General features: G+C 32.4%; 1 protein-coding gene across 2 annotated transcripts in view; it reads right to left on the bottom strand.

Moving 5' to 3' along the window:
- Uso1 (USO1 vesicle transport factor) overlaps positions 1-16,251 on the bottom strand; it is a 75,013-nt gene that overhangs the window by 50,684 nt on the left and 8,078 nt on the right. For both annotated transcript variants that reach the window (XM_027939840.3, XM_027939841.3), the window contains exons 2-4: positions 13,244-13,330; positions 13,096-13,160; positions 3,917-3,993 (exon numbers count right to left, since the gene is read on the bottom strand). In XM_027939840.3, the coding sequence (XP_027795641.1) occupies positions 3,917-3,993; positions 13,096-13,160; positions 13,244-13,330 (229 nt within the window). The remainder of the gene's footprint in view (positions 1-3,916; positions 3,994-13,095; positions 13,161-13,243; positions 13,331-16,251) is intronic.

Raw genomic sequence — 16,251 nt, 5'->3', positions numbered from 1 at the left:
TTTGTTCTAAAAATAAAGTTAGTTTCTTTTGACAAGTGGCTCCTGATTGTGCCCAGCCAGACTGCGGCATATACACACACACACACACACACACACACACACACACATACAGGTAGGAGTTAAGTAAACACTCTCTCATCTAGTATACTATATTGCAAATCCTAGAGCTGTTTATTTTTTACACGGTATAGTTTATATATTATACCTACTTATTATAACCTGTAAAAGTAAATGACCTTCTACTGTAAGACAAGTGAAAAACTAAAAATGAAATGTCCTTTGTTACTACAATGAAAATAAACTTGATAGAGATAAGCAAAATCAAAGACTACATTTTTTAAGTCCTTATATCCCTCTGAACACTTTTAATTCAACACCTATAGATACATTTATTTATAGTTGTACTTTTTTCCTGAAAGGTAAACAATATTTTAAAATATAACTGGACTTTCATTCAGACCTCCACTTTATACCAAGTTCACAACCCATATTAAGAGAACAAAATTATAGATTCTCTATAAAAGTAGTCCTATTCAGAGAGCAGGAATATGAAGTAATCTTCTTTTGCACTGTGGTCTATCAGTTAAACAAGTATACCTATGTTTTTAAATGGTTGTCTGAACCTTCTATAAACCCGTTATGTAAATTATGCAATTTAATAAAGAATCTAGACAGAAAAATAAAAAATAAAATTGGCCACTACTTATTCAATTAGAAATCTATGGAATACTTAAAAAATGACAGTAAGAAAATACCATTCTTCTCTTAACTGGATGATACTGTATAAATTACGTAGTCTCTAGGCTTTCATTTTCTCATTTTTAGAAAAGAGAAAAATAACACCTACCTCACAGACTGCTATGAGGATAGTGAGATAGTGAACATGAAAGGACTCTGCAAATTTTAAAGCTCTTTATAAATATGAAAAATAATAATAGAAACAACAACTATTAGTCTGTACTCTCCAAAAAGGAAATGGCTTGAAAAGAATCAAGGTACATTGCTCTGGAGTTTTCTGATTTCTAACAAGGGATTCAAATGTTGCAAAAGGCAATGCCAAGTACAGTAAGTTAGTTTCTTTGTTGTTTCTCTGTTAGGTATAGGCAACTTTGTTATGTACCATTTTAAATCTATTTCATACAAGAATATTTCATTCTTCATTTTAAGAAGTTAAGTATCTCAGAAAAATTAGTAAAATAAAACTTGGTTACTTTAATTATGAGGAAAAGTAAATAGAATTTGACATTCCACTAAAGTACAATTGAATTCTATGAATTAATGTAAAAAATGTCAGTAACTAGAATATTATTGTGCATGTATTATTTTAAAGGGATAATATCAATATATAAATAGTCTCTAAACTGGAACATCTTCCAGTTCTTTTTTTGTTTGTTTGTTTTGTTTTTCATCTTCCAGTTCTTATTAAATATAGATAGGCAAATGTGTATACGTAGATACATATGTATATACATATTCAAATATTATTTTTAAATAAACTGTCTAAAACTTTTTTGGAAGTACAAACAAAATAATTTAGATAAATTGTCCTACAAGACAAAATGCTTTGATTTTATTTTTAAAAGCACTAGAACATTTGTGTGTGTGTGTGTGTGTGTGTGTTCTAAGAGAGTAAACACATTTAGTAGTGATAAGAATAACAGTTTATCAAATATTATCAAATATTCCTCTTCAATTAAGGAATTCTGACACAGTGAATCAAATCTCACTTTTTACCAGCTAGAAAAAACATAACTTGACAGTGTCCTTTTTTATTATTAAAAATTTTATTATTAAAAATTATGCCTAAAAGCATCATGCATATGTAAATGCAATCTATTACCTGCAAAATCATCTGGAAAAGTAGACAAAAATAAATAAAAGACAAGTAGGTAATAAAACAGCTTTATAAAAATGTAGTTGTATACATGTAAAATAGCTTAAAAAAGAAAATTAAGAGACTAATACTCATTTTAGTCAAATAGCTGAGACACCCTAAAAGATACAGCATTTGCTATATCTTTAGGATCATGAAACAGATTTATCACTAAATTAAGGTAACCCTCAAGGAAAAGAACTCTAAAATAGATTTATTATGTCAGCTAAGAATTACCTTTCAATGAAACAGTAAATAACGTATCAATAACTAAAGGATACATTTCTCAATATTTAGTTTCTAAAAATCGATTCAGAATGAGTAAATTTTCAGAAGAAAAATCCTACAAAAATTTATTCTACTACTGTTTATATAAAGAATTGTTTTTCCTGTTTTAGCCAAAGGATTTTTAGATGCTTAAAAAAAAAAAAAAAAAAAAAAGCCCAAATACAAAAAGGAAAACAGAAAAAGCAGGTACTAAACATGATTATATTCTAAGATTGTGACAAGGGAAACTACCTAACTACAAAATATTGTTACTATGCACTTTTTTTTTTTTTTAAAGAGAGAAGTTATTCCCTGCACACTAAGAAGAAAAGCTACATTTCTAATATGAAATAACTAAGAAAAAATAAAAAGGAAAGCCTTCCTTTAGCATGTTTGAACACTTGTATTGCATTTCATTTTCTCTTCTTGGAATTGAGAGTATTCAACACAACTTCATTTTACATGTTCCTATTACTAGTATTCTATGAATTTTATATCTACATATATTTCTGCTCTACTTTTATTTCAATAAAATATGAACAAGATCAACATATATCTACATTTCTTTATGCTATGTCTACTCAGAATTTTAACATCAATATTGATACTGAATATAAATATCATTTTATAATTCTAACCAAAGGGATAATATCAATACATAAGTGGTCTCTGAACTGGTAATCTTCCAGTTCTTACTGAATATAGATAGGTAAACATGTATACATACGTGTGTGTGTGTGTGTGTGTGTGTGTATATATATATATATATATATATATTCAAATATTTTTAAATAAATCGTCTAAAATTTTATTGCCTAAAGTGTTATTTACTTTATAGAATTTTATTTTATAGAATAAAATAAAGAGCATATAGATTATATAGAATAACAATATAGAATATATAGAATAAAATATAAATAATACTTCAGAACAAAACAACATATAGAACAAAACATATAGACAAAATATACAGACTTTCAGTCAAGTGTTTCACAAAGTGACAATAAAATTAACAACAGACTACCTTAAGTATGCAAATATTTGAAACAAAAAAGGAAAAGGAGAATGTACCAAACAAATGTGTGGATTCAAACAGATTCATGGATTGGGGCTATAGCTCAGTGGCAGAGCACTTGCCTAGCATGTGTGAGGCACTGCGTTCAATCCTTAGCACCACATAAAAATGAAACAAATGAAATAAAGGCATGCTGTTTATCTACAGCTACCCAAAGAAAAAAAAAAAAAAAAAAAAAAAAAAAAATATATATATATATATATATATATATATATATATATAATTTCACACCAACCAGACAATGTAAATGGAAAAAAGCTTTATAAACTTAATAAATCATGCTTTATAAACTAACATAAGTAAAAAGTTTAAGAATTTATTATGAAAAAATCCTCTCATTTTGTAATGCTTATCATAATAACACATATATAAAATAGTTAATTTCCAGTCAATAGCCAAACGTGGTTTTTAACTCAAAATTGGCTAATCTGCACACTACCTAAAACCAAATACAAAGAGGAGAGAAATATCACTCAAGAAAAGATTTTATTCCATTTCCTCATAATTTCCCAAATCACACACAAAACAATCATCCTAAAGACATTTGCAAGGGCTGAACTTACTTATTTTGTGATTAAATAATAATAAGAAGAAAAATAAATAAATAAACTTGTAAAATAAACACCAATTTAAAATCTGCAAAACTGGTACAACCCAGTTAACTTTTGCATAAAAACACAATAAAATAAGTGGGAACTTACCTACTTCTTCTTCTTCATCATTAGATATTATATTATATAATGTGTCCAAAGCATAACCTATTATTTCAGAATCCGAACTGAAAAAAAGAAATTATTATACACTGCTAGTTAGAGTGTAAACTGTTATGATCATTTTTAGACAGTTTTCAGCAAGACTAAAGGAAACATTAATTCCACTTGTAAAAATATGCTCTAATATTAAAAATATCAGTGTGCAAACTACAAAGAGTGTGCAAACAACTTAAATGTTCAATAACAAAAAATTACCATGGCGGGACTGGGGCTGTAGCTCAGTGGGAGATCACTTGCCTCGCATGCGTGAGGCACTGGGTTCTAACCTCAGCACTACATGGAAATAAATAAAGATATTGTGTCCATCTACAACTTAAAAAAATATTTTAAAAAATACTATGGCAAATCCATACACTTTAAGGTAGCAATGGAAGAACTATATTTTCAAAGAATATTTAATGGCAAAGTAATTAAAACACCCAGATACAATGCCAAGTGAAAAAAAAATTAACCCCAAAATTAACTAATAGAACAATCCCATTTAGTCACACACACACACACACACACACACACACACCCCTGTCTCTATATATTTCTAAAAAAATTATCAATTTGTAGCCAGAAATTGAGTGCATGACTATATTTGGGAGGCTAAGGAAGGAAGATTGCAAATTCAAGACTAGCCTGGGCAACTTATCAATAGTCTGTCTCAAAATAAAAAATAAAAAAGAGTTGAGAATATAGCCCAGTGGCAGAGTATCTCTGGGCTCAAATCCCTAGTACCAAAAATATAAAGAGATAAATGAATAAAAAATAAAGATGTAAAATAAATCTAACTTCAAAAGCAACAAAATTAGCACAACTTGGTTAATTTTATGTATGTGTGGATAGCTACATAGCCCTCCGTTTATCACATAGACATATAGTATTATATGTAGTTGGACTACCTTCACCACACTTTATTCTCTTAAGAAAAAAAAAAAACCTTTAGGGTGACTATACAATTTATAAAATGAGGATGTATAACATTTTGTTGTGCTGACAGTCAAATTCTGAAATCATGTAGGATGATGACAGCATTTAGAGTAGTAGCAAGAATGAAATACAGGTCCCCTCACCACCAAAAACAAAACAAAACAAAAACCTCACAACTATATGTAATGATGAAAGGATGAATGTGTTCCCTCTAAGATCAGGAATATGATAGCAATGTTCCAGCTTACCACCTCTATCTCTTACCATCTCTATCCAACAATGAAATGGAAGTTCAAGTTAGAATACTACACAAGAAAATGAAAAGGTACATAGATTGGAAAGGAAAAGTAAAACTACACCTACTCATAGATGACATATTTTATACATAGAAAATCCTAAGGAATCCACTAAAAAATTGTTAGAACTAATAAATTCAGCAAAGTCACAAGACACAAGGAATATACAAAAATCCACTGAATAATCAGAAAATGAATTTAAGAAAATTGTGTGTAAATAACATCAAGAAGATTGGTACAAATAATAAAATATTTTGAAATAAACTTTACTAAAAATCATAAGACTCATGCACTGAAAAATGCAAAATAGTGTTGAAAAAAGTGTCCAAGAACTAAATAAATAAAACGATACCCTGTGTTCATAGATAGAAAAAGGCAATATTGTTAATACAGTAATAAACCGCAAATTGATATATAAATTCAACGCAACCCATCGAAACACGAGCTACCATTTTTGCAGAAACTGACAAACTGATAATAAAAGGTCATATGGAAAGGTATTGTATTCAGAATAGCCAAAAAAAACAAAGATGGAGATCTTGGAAGAACTCTGTGGCCCAGGGTCAGAGGTGAGAGTCTCCAAGTGGGCATCATGAACAGATCTAAAGAAAACTGCATTTCAGGGTCCATTAATGTAAACTGAATAATTTGTAATTGTATTTATAAAACTCATTTGGAGATTGAGCCAGCACCTGGAATTCTTCCCAGCTTTACTTTGGGTTGTAATTTTAGCTCCCTTATATATCCTATATGCCTGCAGCCTGCTGTGTTATGGATGCTTATTTCAGCATTATTTCAGAAGTAACTGACTTTGTATTTGAAGTTTCACACTCTCCATGTATAAAGAGTGCTGATGAACTGGTAATGGGGCTTTGAGGCCTCTCTCTTTCAGCACTAGCCCTTGGTTTATAATGGGCTGTTGAAGCTGGAGAAAATCTTGCCCATTCCCTCAATTTGCTGTGATTAGCCAGGGTCTTAGAGTTACTAAGCCTTTAATACACTACACACAGGCATGTGAATAATACATTTTAGTAATAACTTTTTGAAGAGCTTACATGTTTCTTCTCTGTTAAAGTTCTTTTTGTGCAAGCTCATTTTGCAAGCATTTAGAAAATGAAAAATTGGCAAATAACGGCAATAAGTTTATTGTGGAAAGCCTGACATATACCAAAATTTAGATCTTCTTCACTTAAGTCGTTTTTCTAAACATATGTACTATCAAAATAACTTTAATGGAATTGGGATTTTTATATTAAGCTTTAAAAACAATTTAGGAATATATTTCCAAGGCATTGAGAATTCTTAGAAAATGTTCAATGTCTCCTTCAATGGATGTAAGTTTAGTTAATGAACCTTGTTAAGGTAGTGTGATTTTGTTTTTAGGGTGAGGAACTGGGGTTGGGGCAGGAAGTATTTAAATATCTGTTTCAGCCATTTTCATTCTTCTACAAATGCTCATTAAAATAGCATTTTTTCCCAGCAGCTCCAGAGGCTGAGACAGGGGAATTGTCAAGTTCAAAGTCAGCTTTAGCAACTAAATGAGGCTTGAAGAAAGATAGTAAGATCCTATCTCAAAATAAAGAATAAAAAAAGGGGTAGATGACTTGGGAGGCTGAGGCAGGATGATCGCAAATTTAAAACCAGCCTCAGCAAAAGCGAGATGCTAAGCAACTCAGTGAGATCCTGTCTCTACATAAAATACAAAATAGGGCTGAGGATGTGGCTCAGTGGTCAAGTGCCCTTGAGTTCAATCCCTGGTACCAAAAAAAAAAAAAAAAAAAAAAAGCGGGGGGTGGGGAGGTGGGCTAGGGATGTGATTCAATTGTTAAGTTCCCCTGTGCTCAAAAAAGAAAAAACACCACACAATAACAACAACAAACAATTTTCACCTTCCATCTATTATCAGTGACATTTATTATTTTGCTATACTAATAAATAATGTTGAAGAAAGCAATAATAAAAAAAAAACAGAACAACAAAGTTTAAGAACTCATATTTGGGGCTGGGGTTGTGGCTCAGTGGCAGAGCACTGGTCTCGCACATGTGAGGCACTGGGTTGGATCCTCAGCACCACATAAAAATGAATTAACAAAATAAAGATATTTTTTAAAAAAGAACTCATATTTGCAGATTTCAAAATTTAATACAAAATTACAGTAATCAAGACAGCATGGTACAGGATGATACACATATAGATCACCAGAATAGTACTGAAAATCCAGAAATAAATAGCAGTATTTATTTGAGCTGATTTTCTGCAAGGTGGCCAAGATCATTCAATAAAGAAAGAATCATCTCTTTAACAGATGGTACTGGGTCGATTAGATATGAACATGCAAAAGAATGAAGTGGGGCTCCTTTCTCACACCTTATATAAAAATTAACTCAAAATGGATGAACACCTAAATGCAGGTGCTGAAGTTATAAAACTCTTTGAAGAAAATACAGGCATAAATCTGCAAAATCTTGGATTAGGCAATGTTTTTTTTTTTAAATATGACACCAAAATCACACATAACAAAAGATAAAACAGATAAATTGCATTTCATGGAAATTAAAAACTGCTGTGCTTCAAAGGATACCACCAAAAAAGTGAAAAGACAATCCACAAAATGAAAGAACTTACATATTTAAAAAGGGCCTTGTATCCAGAATACATGAAAACTTCTGTAACTCAACATTAAAAGATGAATAAGCTTATTTTAAAAATGGGCAAGGAATCTGAATAGACAATTCTTTAAAAAGACACACATACCATCAATATGCACATGAAGAGATGTTCAATATCATTAGTCATTAGGAAAAGGTAAATCAAACCAAATTCAGAAAATGAAATTAATAGCACTGTATGCCCATTAAAAAAAAGATAATATGGGGGCTGGGGATGTGGCTCAAGCGGTAGCGCGCTCGCCTGGCATGTGTGCGGCCTGGGTTCGATCCTCAGCACCACATACAAACAAAGATGTTGTGGACGCTGAAAACTAAAACTAAATAAATATAAAAAAAAAAAAAAAAAAAAAAAAAAAGATAATAACAAAGACATGGAAAAATTGGACTTTCATATATTGCTGGTGTAAATGTAAAATGGTACATCCTCTGTGGAACAGTATGGCAATTCCTCAAATAGTTAACCACAGCAAGGCACATGACTCATGCCTATAATCCCAGAGACTAAGGAGACCAAGGCATTTGAGACCAGCCACAGAAATTTAGTGAGACCCTGTTTTGAAATAAAAAATAATGATGATAATAATAATAAAAAAGGCTGGGAATATAGCCCAGTGGTAGAGTGTCCCTAAATTCAATCCCCAGTACTAAAAAAAAAAAAAAGTTAACTACAGAGTTATCAAATGACCCAAAACTGTATGCCTATATATATATCCAATAGAATTGAAAGTGTGTATCCATACAAAAATGAACACACGAATGTTCATAGCAGTATTATTCATAATAGCCCCAAATGGAAATAATTGCAACTGATGAATAGATAAACAAAATGTAGTATGTACCAATACACTTTGAATATTATTCAGCTATAAAAAGAAATAGAGTGCTGATACATGCTACAACATGGATGAACCTTAAAATATGTGAGTGAAAGAAGCCACACACAAAGAGCATATAACATATGATTCCATCTTTTTAATGAAATGTCCCAAATAATCAAATTTATAGACAGAAAACTAGAACTGGGTGTGGTGGCATAAGCCTGTAATCCCAGTAACACAGAAGACTGAGGCAGGAGGATAACAAGTTTGAAGTCAGCCTCAGCAACTTAGCAAGGCCCTATCTCAAAATAAAAAAGGACTGGGGATGTGGCTCAGTAGTTAAGCACTCCTGGGTTCAAATCTTGGGTACAAATAAAAAAGTAGATTAGTGGTTACTAGGTACTGGGGGGAGTAAGGAATAGAGAATGAGAACTAATAGATATAGGATTTCTTTCTGATGTAAATGTTCTGAAATTAGACAGTGATGTTTGTTGTATAACTTTGTGACTAAAAGCACTGAAATGCACAACAAAAAAGGGGTAAATTTTTGACATATACATTATATCTTAATTAAAGAAAACAAAACCACTGAAGTGTCCTGGTTTGGGAATATCAGTGGGCCTTGAGTGTAGGAGTCAGGAGAACGAGCAGTCTCTTTTTCAGATAGTGATAGGAGAATCAGACCCATGGCCAGATGGGTGTCAGGTTGTACCAAGAGAGGGAACACAACTTTTTGTGATATACTAAAGATAAAGAGCATTCAGTAGAAGAATTCTGAGTGTTTATGTAGGACAGGAGAAGTAACATGCAATAGTAATTAAGATGAGGACATGTGGAAAGATGGCTGCAGAATATAGATTTTTTTACACTCAATGAAGTTTTAAAAACATATTCACAGAACACTTTGAAAACAGGAAACTAGGCAAGTTTCAGAGGCAATGAAAAGAAGAATTTGGCACAAAAAAGTACAGAACCTGGAACACGGTAAATATGTAATAATTTTTAAAATCTATTATTTAACCTTTATCAAGAATATCTACTTATTTTCTGCTATGCAATTAAAATGACAATAAAGATCACTGTGAGAGGTAGCATTTTATTTCCCATATTGAGATGGCAATTGTTTCATTACGAAATTTGTAAGACTCAGTGAAAAATGCACATATGATTTAACACACATGAGATAAACAAAGATTGTAAGTATGTATAATCATTATATTAATCTGCTTCTTTTTCCAGCTCTTCCAGAAGTCACAAACATTTCTTGGCTGATGGCTCCCTTCCTCCATTTTCAAAGCCAGCAATAGTTGCCTTCCTATTTTGCCTGTGAAGGCCTTTGTGATCCAACGAGTGCCCCTGGATAATCCAGGCTAATATCTCCACCTCAAAGTTCTTAATTACATCTACAAAGTCCCTTTTGCCATCTAAGGTAACATTCAGAGATGTTGGTGCTTAGGATGTAGACATCTTTGTGGGTGAGGGTGTGGATTATTCCACCTAACATAATTAACCACTATTATGTTAATAATACAGTTCTGACAAATCCAGTGAGTTTATTCAAATGTATGAGACTAACTTGGCCTTGAAAAAGTAGTTAATTTGGGTTATGCTGTACAGGAAGAAGAAAAATCCTAACTGGTATGAATAAGAAGTTGAGCATTACTGAATTATAACCAAAAAACAGTCTATAGTTGGACTGCTAAAGCAATACACCGACCTTTACATTATTTGCCTCAAAAATTTGAATATCACATTACATTGAGCTAGTAAAATGCATTACATAGTTAGATGACAAAGAAATCAGAGGCAAAGATACAGTTTGGAGGTGGTGGTAGTTTAAGTTATGTTTAAAACTCTTAATACAACTACTCTTCAAAAGGTGGAACTTAATTCTCCTCCCCTTACACGCAGGCTGTACTTATTAATTTAGTTCTGACAACCAAAATGTGGAGAGATGGATGGTGACTTCTAAGATTAATTGGCTCTCTTCTGAGGCATACTGGCTTTCTCTTTGTTCTCTCTAGGATGATTTGTTCTGAAGCCAGATGCCATAACATGAGAATGCTCAAGCAGCCCTATTGAGGGAACAACACAATAAGGCACTGAGGCCCCTTTATTTATTTATTTGTTTGTTTATTTATTTTTGTATTGGAGATGGAACCAGGATTCTTTACCACTGAGCTATATCCCGGATATTTTTATTTTTTATTTTAAGACAGGGTTTCACTAAGTTGCTTAGGGCCTTGTTACGTTGCTGAGGCTGGCCTTAAACTTTTCATCCTTCTGCCTCAGCCTCCCCAGCCTCTGGAATTATAGGCATGTGCCACCATGCCCAACTCACTGAGGCCTCTTGCCAAAAGCAGTATGAGTGAACCTCTTGCAATGAGATCACCAGTCCAAATTAAGCTTTCAGATGACTATAGTCCTGGCTGTTATCTTTACTGTAACCTCCTAAGATACCTTGAGTGCTAAGCCTCTCAATTCCTGATCCATAGAAATTGAGGAAATAAATATTTATTGAGCCACCAATTTTTTTTTTTCCTGCAGAAGACAACAAACTTCTGTGGTGAATCTTTTTTTTTAATTGTAATTGCTATATATGACTACAGAATGCATTACACTTCATATTACATATATAGAGCACAATTTTTCATACCTCTAGTTGTACACAAAGTAGAGTCACTCCATTGTGTCTTCATACATTACTTAGGGTAATGATGTCCCTCTCATTCCATCGTCTTTCCTACCCCTGTCCCCTCCCTTCCCTTTGCCCTATCTAAAGTTCATCTTATCCTCCCATGCCCCCATCCCCCAACCACATTATGAATCAGCATCCTTAAATCAGAGAAAACATTTTGGCATTTGGTTTTTTGGGATTGGCTAACTTCACTTAGCATTATCTTCTCCAACTCTTACCTATAAATGCCATGATTTTATTCTCTTTTAATACTGAATAATATTCCATTGTGTATATATACCTCATTTTTTTAATCCTACTGAAGGGCATCTAGTTGGTTCCACAGTTTAGCTATTGTGAATTGTGCTGCTATAAATATTGAGGTGGCTGTGTCCCTGTAGTATGCTGTTTTTAAGTCCTTTGGGTATAGATTGAGGAGTGGGATAGCTGGGTCAAATGGTGGTTCCATTCTCAGTTTTCCAAGGATTCTCCATACTATTTTCCATATTGGCTGCACCAATTTGCAGTCCCACCAGCAATGTATGAGTGTGCCTTTTCCCCACATCCTCGCCAACACGTATTGTTGTTTTCTTAATAGCTGCCATTCTGACTGGAGATCAAATCTTTTTTTTTAATATCTTTATTTTGTTTACTTATTTTTATGTGGTGCTGAGGATCAAACTCAGGGTCTCACATGTACGAGGTGAGTGCTCTACCACTGAGCCACAACCCCAGGCCCCCCCTCAGATGAAATCTTAAGAGTAGTTTTGATTTGCATTTCTCTAATTGCTAGAGATGTTAAACATTTTTTTCATATTTTTTTTGGTGTTAAGATTTTTGAATTCTTTATATATCCTAGAGTTTAGTGCTGTATCTCATGTGCATGTGGTAAAAATTTGTTCCCAAAGAGGCACCAAATTTTTAACTTATTTGTTACATAGCAGAAGGCTATGGAAATAGTTTAAGTAATAAATACTGAGAGCCAGAAGTAAGGCCAATAAAGGAAATAGAAAATCATTGATTCCACTTGTTTTTTGGTCTAATAATGGGTTAAAGAGAGAGATGAAATTCAGCATAAACCCTTGTTGAATGGAAAAGTACTACTGACTGGGAAGAACTCAGGGCAAAAGGCAATTGTGGGCAAAGAAGGGTTAGGAGCAGGAGGACCAGAGATAAATTAACTGTGAACATCTTGAATTTGAAGTACCTTTGAGAGATATTGGTGTGACAGAAGGGATGACCAACTAAAGCTTGAAAGACATATTTGATCAGAGGTAAGATTTGAAAGCTATCAATGTAGTAATTAAAACTAAAGACGCAGATAAAATCTCTTAAGAAGAAACTGAAAGAGCTAACACTAGGCTGAGTGATCTTTCTCTGAAGACACATCAAATTTAATATTTCACTCTTATCTATAGTTTACTTCCTTAAAAAACAGTAAGTCTAGATAACTGATATGCCGTAATATGTATATAATATTATGGTATAGTACACCTAGGGAATATCAAAACAATTAACTTGCCCAATTCAAACCCTGAGCAGTTTCTTCATCTTATTTTTATGTCTATCGCAATGCTTGACTCAGTGGCTTGTACTTAGTTTCCAATAAAATGGCAACTAAGGGTCAAAATCTTAATAGTTTTAATGTGTCAATCTTTTGGAATAATGAGGCCAACTTTAAAACAAATTAATTAAAATTTCAAGAAAAATTAAGGAAAGTCAGAGACTTACCGATCTGTTTGTAAAACGTGGATAAGATGTTCCATAGCTTGAATACCCACTTCCAAGCGGTATTTCTATACATAAAAAAAAGAATAATGTTATTAAAGTAATAAACATCCAACTTAAGAAACTTAATAATCTACAAAGCATTACAGACCTTAGATAATGATTTGAGGGCACGCACAGCATTTCTTCGATCATCCAATAAAGTAGATGAAGCTACTCGGTCACAAAGCTTTTGAATCTGTCATGAAAAAATAAAATAGCATTAAAATAATAAGAAAAACTAAAAAAAAAAATCAAGTTCCCCTTTCACCAATTTATGCCATCCAATTTTGAAAAGAAAAAAAAAAAAAACAAACTAATGCGATATTGTGAATATGGTCTTTCACAAATCTAAATATTTATCTAGGTAATATTATAATCTCATTATAGGGATTGAACAAACTATGAGAGTAGTCAAATAAAATAAGTCATACAAGTTGAGGAATGAAGAGAAATCATTAGTTTTATAAATATTCCTGCTATGACTGAATCAAGAAGAAAGCAATAGGGTTATGGAAGAAAAAAGGAAGCAATTAAAAGCAATCATTTATATCATAATTTTAACTAAACATTTCCATTATATATTTGAAAAAGAAAAACTATATACCAAATTTAAGGTTGTAAGTGTGTCTCAAAAACCTATAAGGATGAAATGTTTCTATTTTAAAATAATTTATGGGAATTAAAATTCAAGCTGAATTTTACAATGAATCTTGGTGCATTATTTACAATAGGAAAAAACTAGAGACAACTGTATCAGGAAGAGAAAATCCAAATAAACTGTGATAAATTCTTTGGTGGAATGCTACGCAACTATTCAAAAGAATTAACTGTACTGAATATCATGATGTAATAGTGAGGGAAAGAAGCAATTTGTAAAACTTTAAACTTCTGCTATTCAAAAGATACTGTGAAGTCAATGAAAATAGTAAGTCACAGAGTAGGTGAAAATATTTGGAAAATATCTGATAAATAATGTAGTTTTAAAAACTACTATTGTAGATCCTTTTTATTTTTTATTTTTATTTTTTTTGTGGTGCTGAGGATTGAACCCAGGGTCTTGTGCATGCGAGGCAAGTACTCTACCAACTGAGCTATATCCCCAGCCCTTGTAGATCCTTTTTAGCTCATTTGGTATAAGTTACTCTAAATTCTTCAATGACAGTTCTTAACAAAGATTCTATAAATGAGATTTTGGCATGTCACTCAAAGATAAATATGAGTTAAAATAACGATATTTTTGTCTATAAGCCTCACAAAAATAAAAAGTCAATTTTATAAAATATAAAAACAGGGCTGGGCACACATGCCTTAATCCCAGCAATTCAGGATGCTGAGGCAGGAGGATTCCAAGCCAGCCTTGGCAACTTAGCAAGGTGCTAAGCAATTTACCAAGACCCTGTCTCTAAATAAAATGTAAAAAAGGACTGGTGATGTGGCTTAGTGGTTAAGCGCCCCTGGGTTCAATCCCTGGTACAGTAAAAACAAACAAGCAAAACAAAACAGGCAGAACTAATCTATGCTATTAGAAATATATTGAATATATTTACCAATAGAATATATTGATAAATATACCAGTATTTACTCTTGGGAGTGGGCAGTGACTGGAGCACAAAGAACACTTCTGAGTTATTGGTAATATTCAGTTTGTTAATCAGGATGATTATACCGATTTACTGAGGCTGTAAAAAATATACAAAGTTTATATATATGACATGTTTTCTTATATTCTCCAATTTAAAAAAATTAAAAATAGAATCAAGCATAGACAAAGATATAAATTAGCTGGGCACAGTGGTGCACACCTGTTATCCCAGCCATTTAGGAGGCTGAGGTAGAAGAATGGTAAATCTGAGGCCAATCTGTGCAATGGAACAAGACCCTGTCTTAAAGAAACAAACAAAAACACTGAAGAGTTATCTCAGTGGTAGAGTACTTGCCTAGCATGCATGAGGCCCTGGGTTCCCCAATAAAACATGCACACATACACACATAGACAAAAAGTACATACCCCTTTGGTCAGGTATTTCTATCTTGGGAACTTTAAAAACACACCTAGAACTATAAAGTGTTATATCCTAGAATGTTCTTTGCAGCAATATTTATAATAGTTAAAAGGAAATCTAATATTCACTCACCAGACAAGTGAAATGATACATGTACATTATGAAGTGATAAATGCATGAAGCAGATGCATACATACTCACATGAAAAGATGTTTAAGATATAAGTAAAAAAAATTGTAAATAGTATGTTTAGCATGAGATCACTTTGGTTTAATACCATAGCAATAACAATCTATATGAATCTATAGAAAAAATAATTCAGACTACATAACTATATCAATAATTTTGATAATGAACAGGTATTACTTTTTTTTGATACTGGGGATTAAACCCAGGGCCTCCCTACTGCTAAGCACACACTCTGCCCCTGACTTACAACCCTAGCCCAAGGTATTACTTTAACGATACTTTAATGAACAGAAAAGAGCCTTAAAGTGGTTTTCTTTTTTTCTTTCTTTTTTGAGAGAGAGAGATTTTTAATATTTATTTTTTAGTTTTCGGTGGATACATCTTTATTTTATTTTTATGTGGTGCTGAGGATCGAACCCAGCACCCTGCTCATGCCAGGCGAGTGCGCTACTGCTTGAGCCACATCCCCAGCCCCTTTAAAGTGGTTTTCTGATTCATTTGAATTTCTAGAATATTCTCATGAATGATTTAAGTCTTTTTTTTTAAAGATTCTATCTTCATTCTGGTGCTCAAGATAAAATGAAATAAGCAACTGATAAAAATAAATCATCACAATAAAATATTCTTAATTGGTTCCATTTCCTCAATAATATCCAAATTTTTTAGACTAGAATGCATAGCCATTTACTAAGTCAATAAACACATATTGAGTATACATGTATTTGTTCTTGTGCTAACCAAAATAAGATATGGTCTATGGCCAAGAAGAGTTTGTTCAAGAAGATAGTCATATAAATAAATTAAGTATAACAAGTTAAAGTTAAAGGTGCCATCTACAACCTGTGCAGATAGCTAAACTAGAGGTTGCTCAAGTGAAATTCCTAAGGCATCAAAATTAACACAGATATACAATTTACCTTTAAAT

This window comes from Marmota flaviventris, chromosome 7 (assembly GCF_047511675.1).
Source record: "Marmota flaviventris isolate mMarFla1 chromosome 7, mMarFla1.hap1, whole genome shotgun sequence".
Classification (NCBI taxonomy): domain Eukaryota; kingdom Metazoa; phylum Chordata; class Mammalia; order Rodentia; family Sciuridae; genus Marmota; species Marmota flaviventris.
Note: the sequence above shows the minus strand (reverse complement) of the source record. Positions and strands in the feature narration are given on the sequence as shown.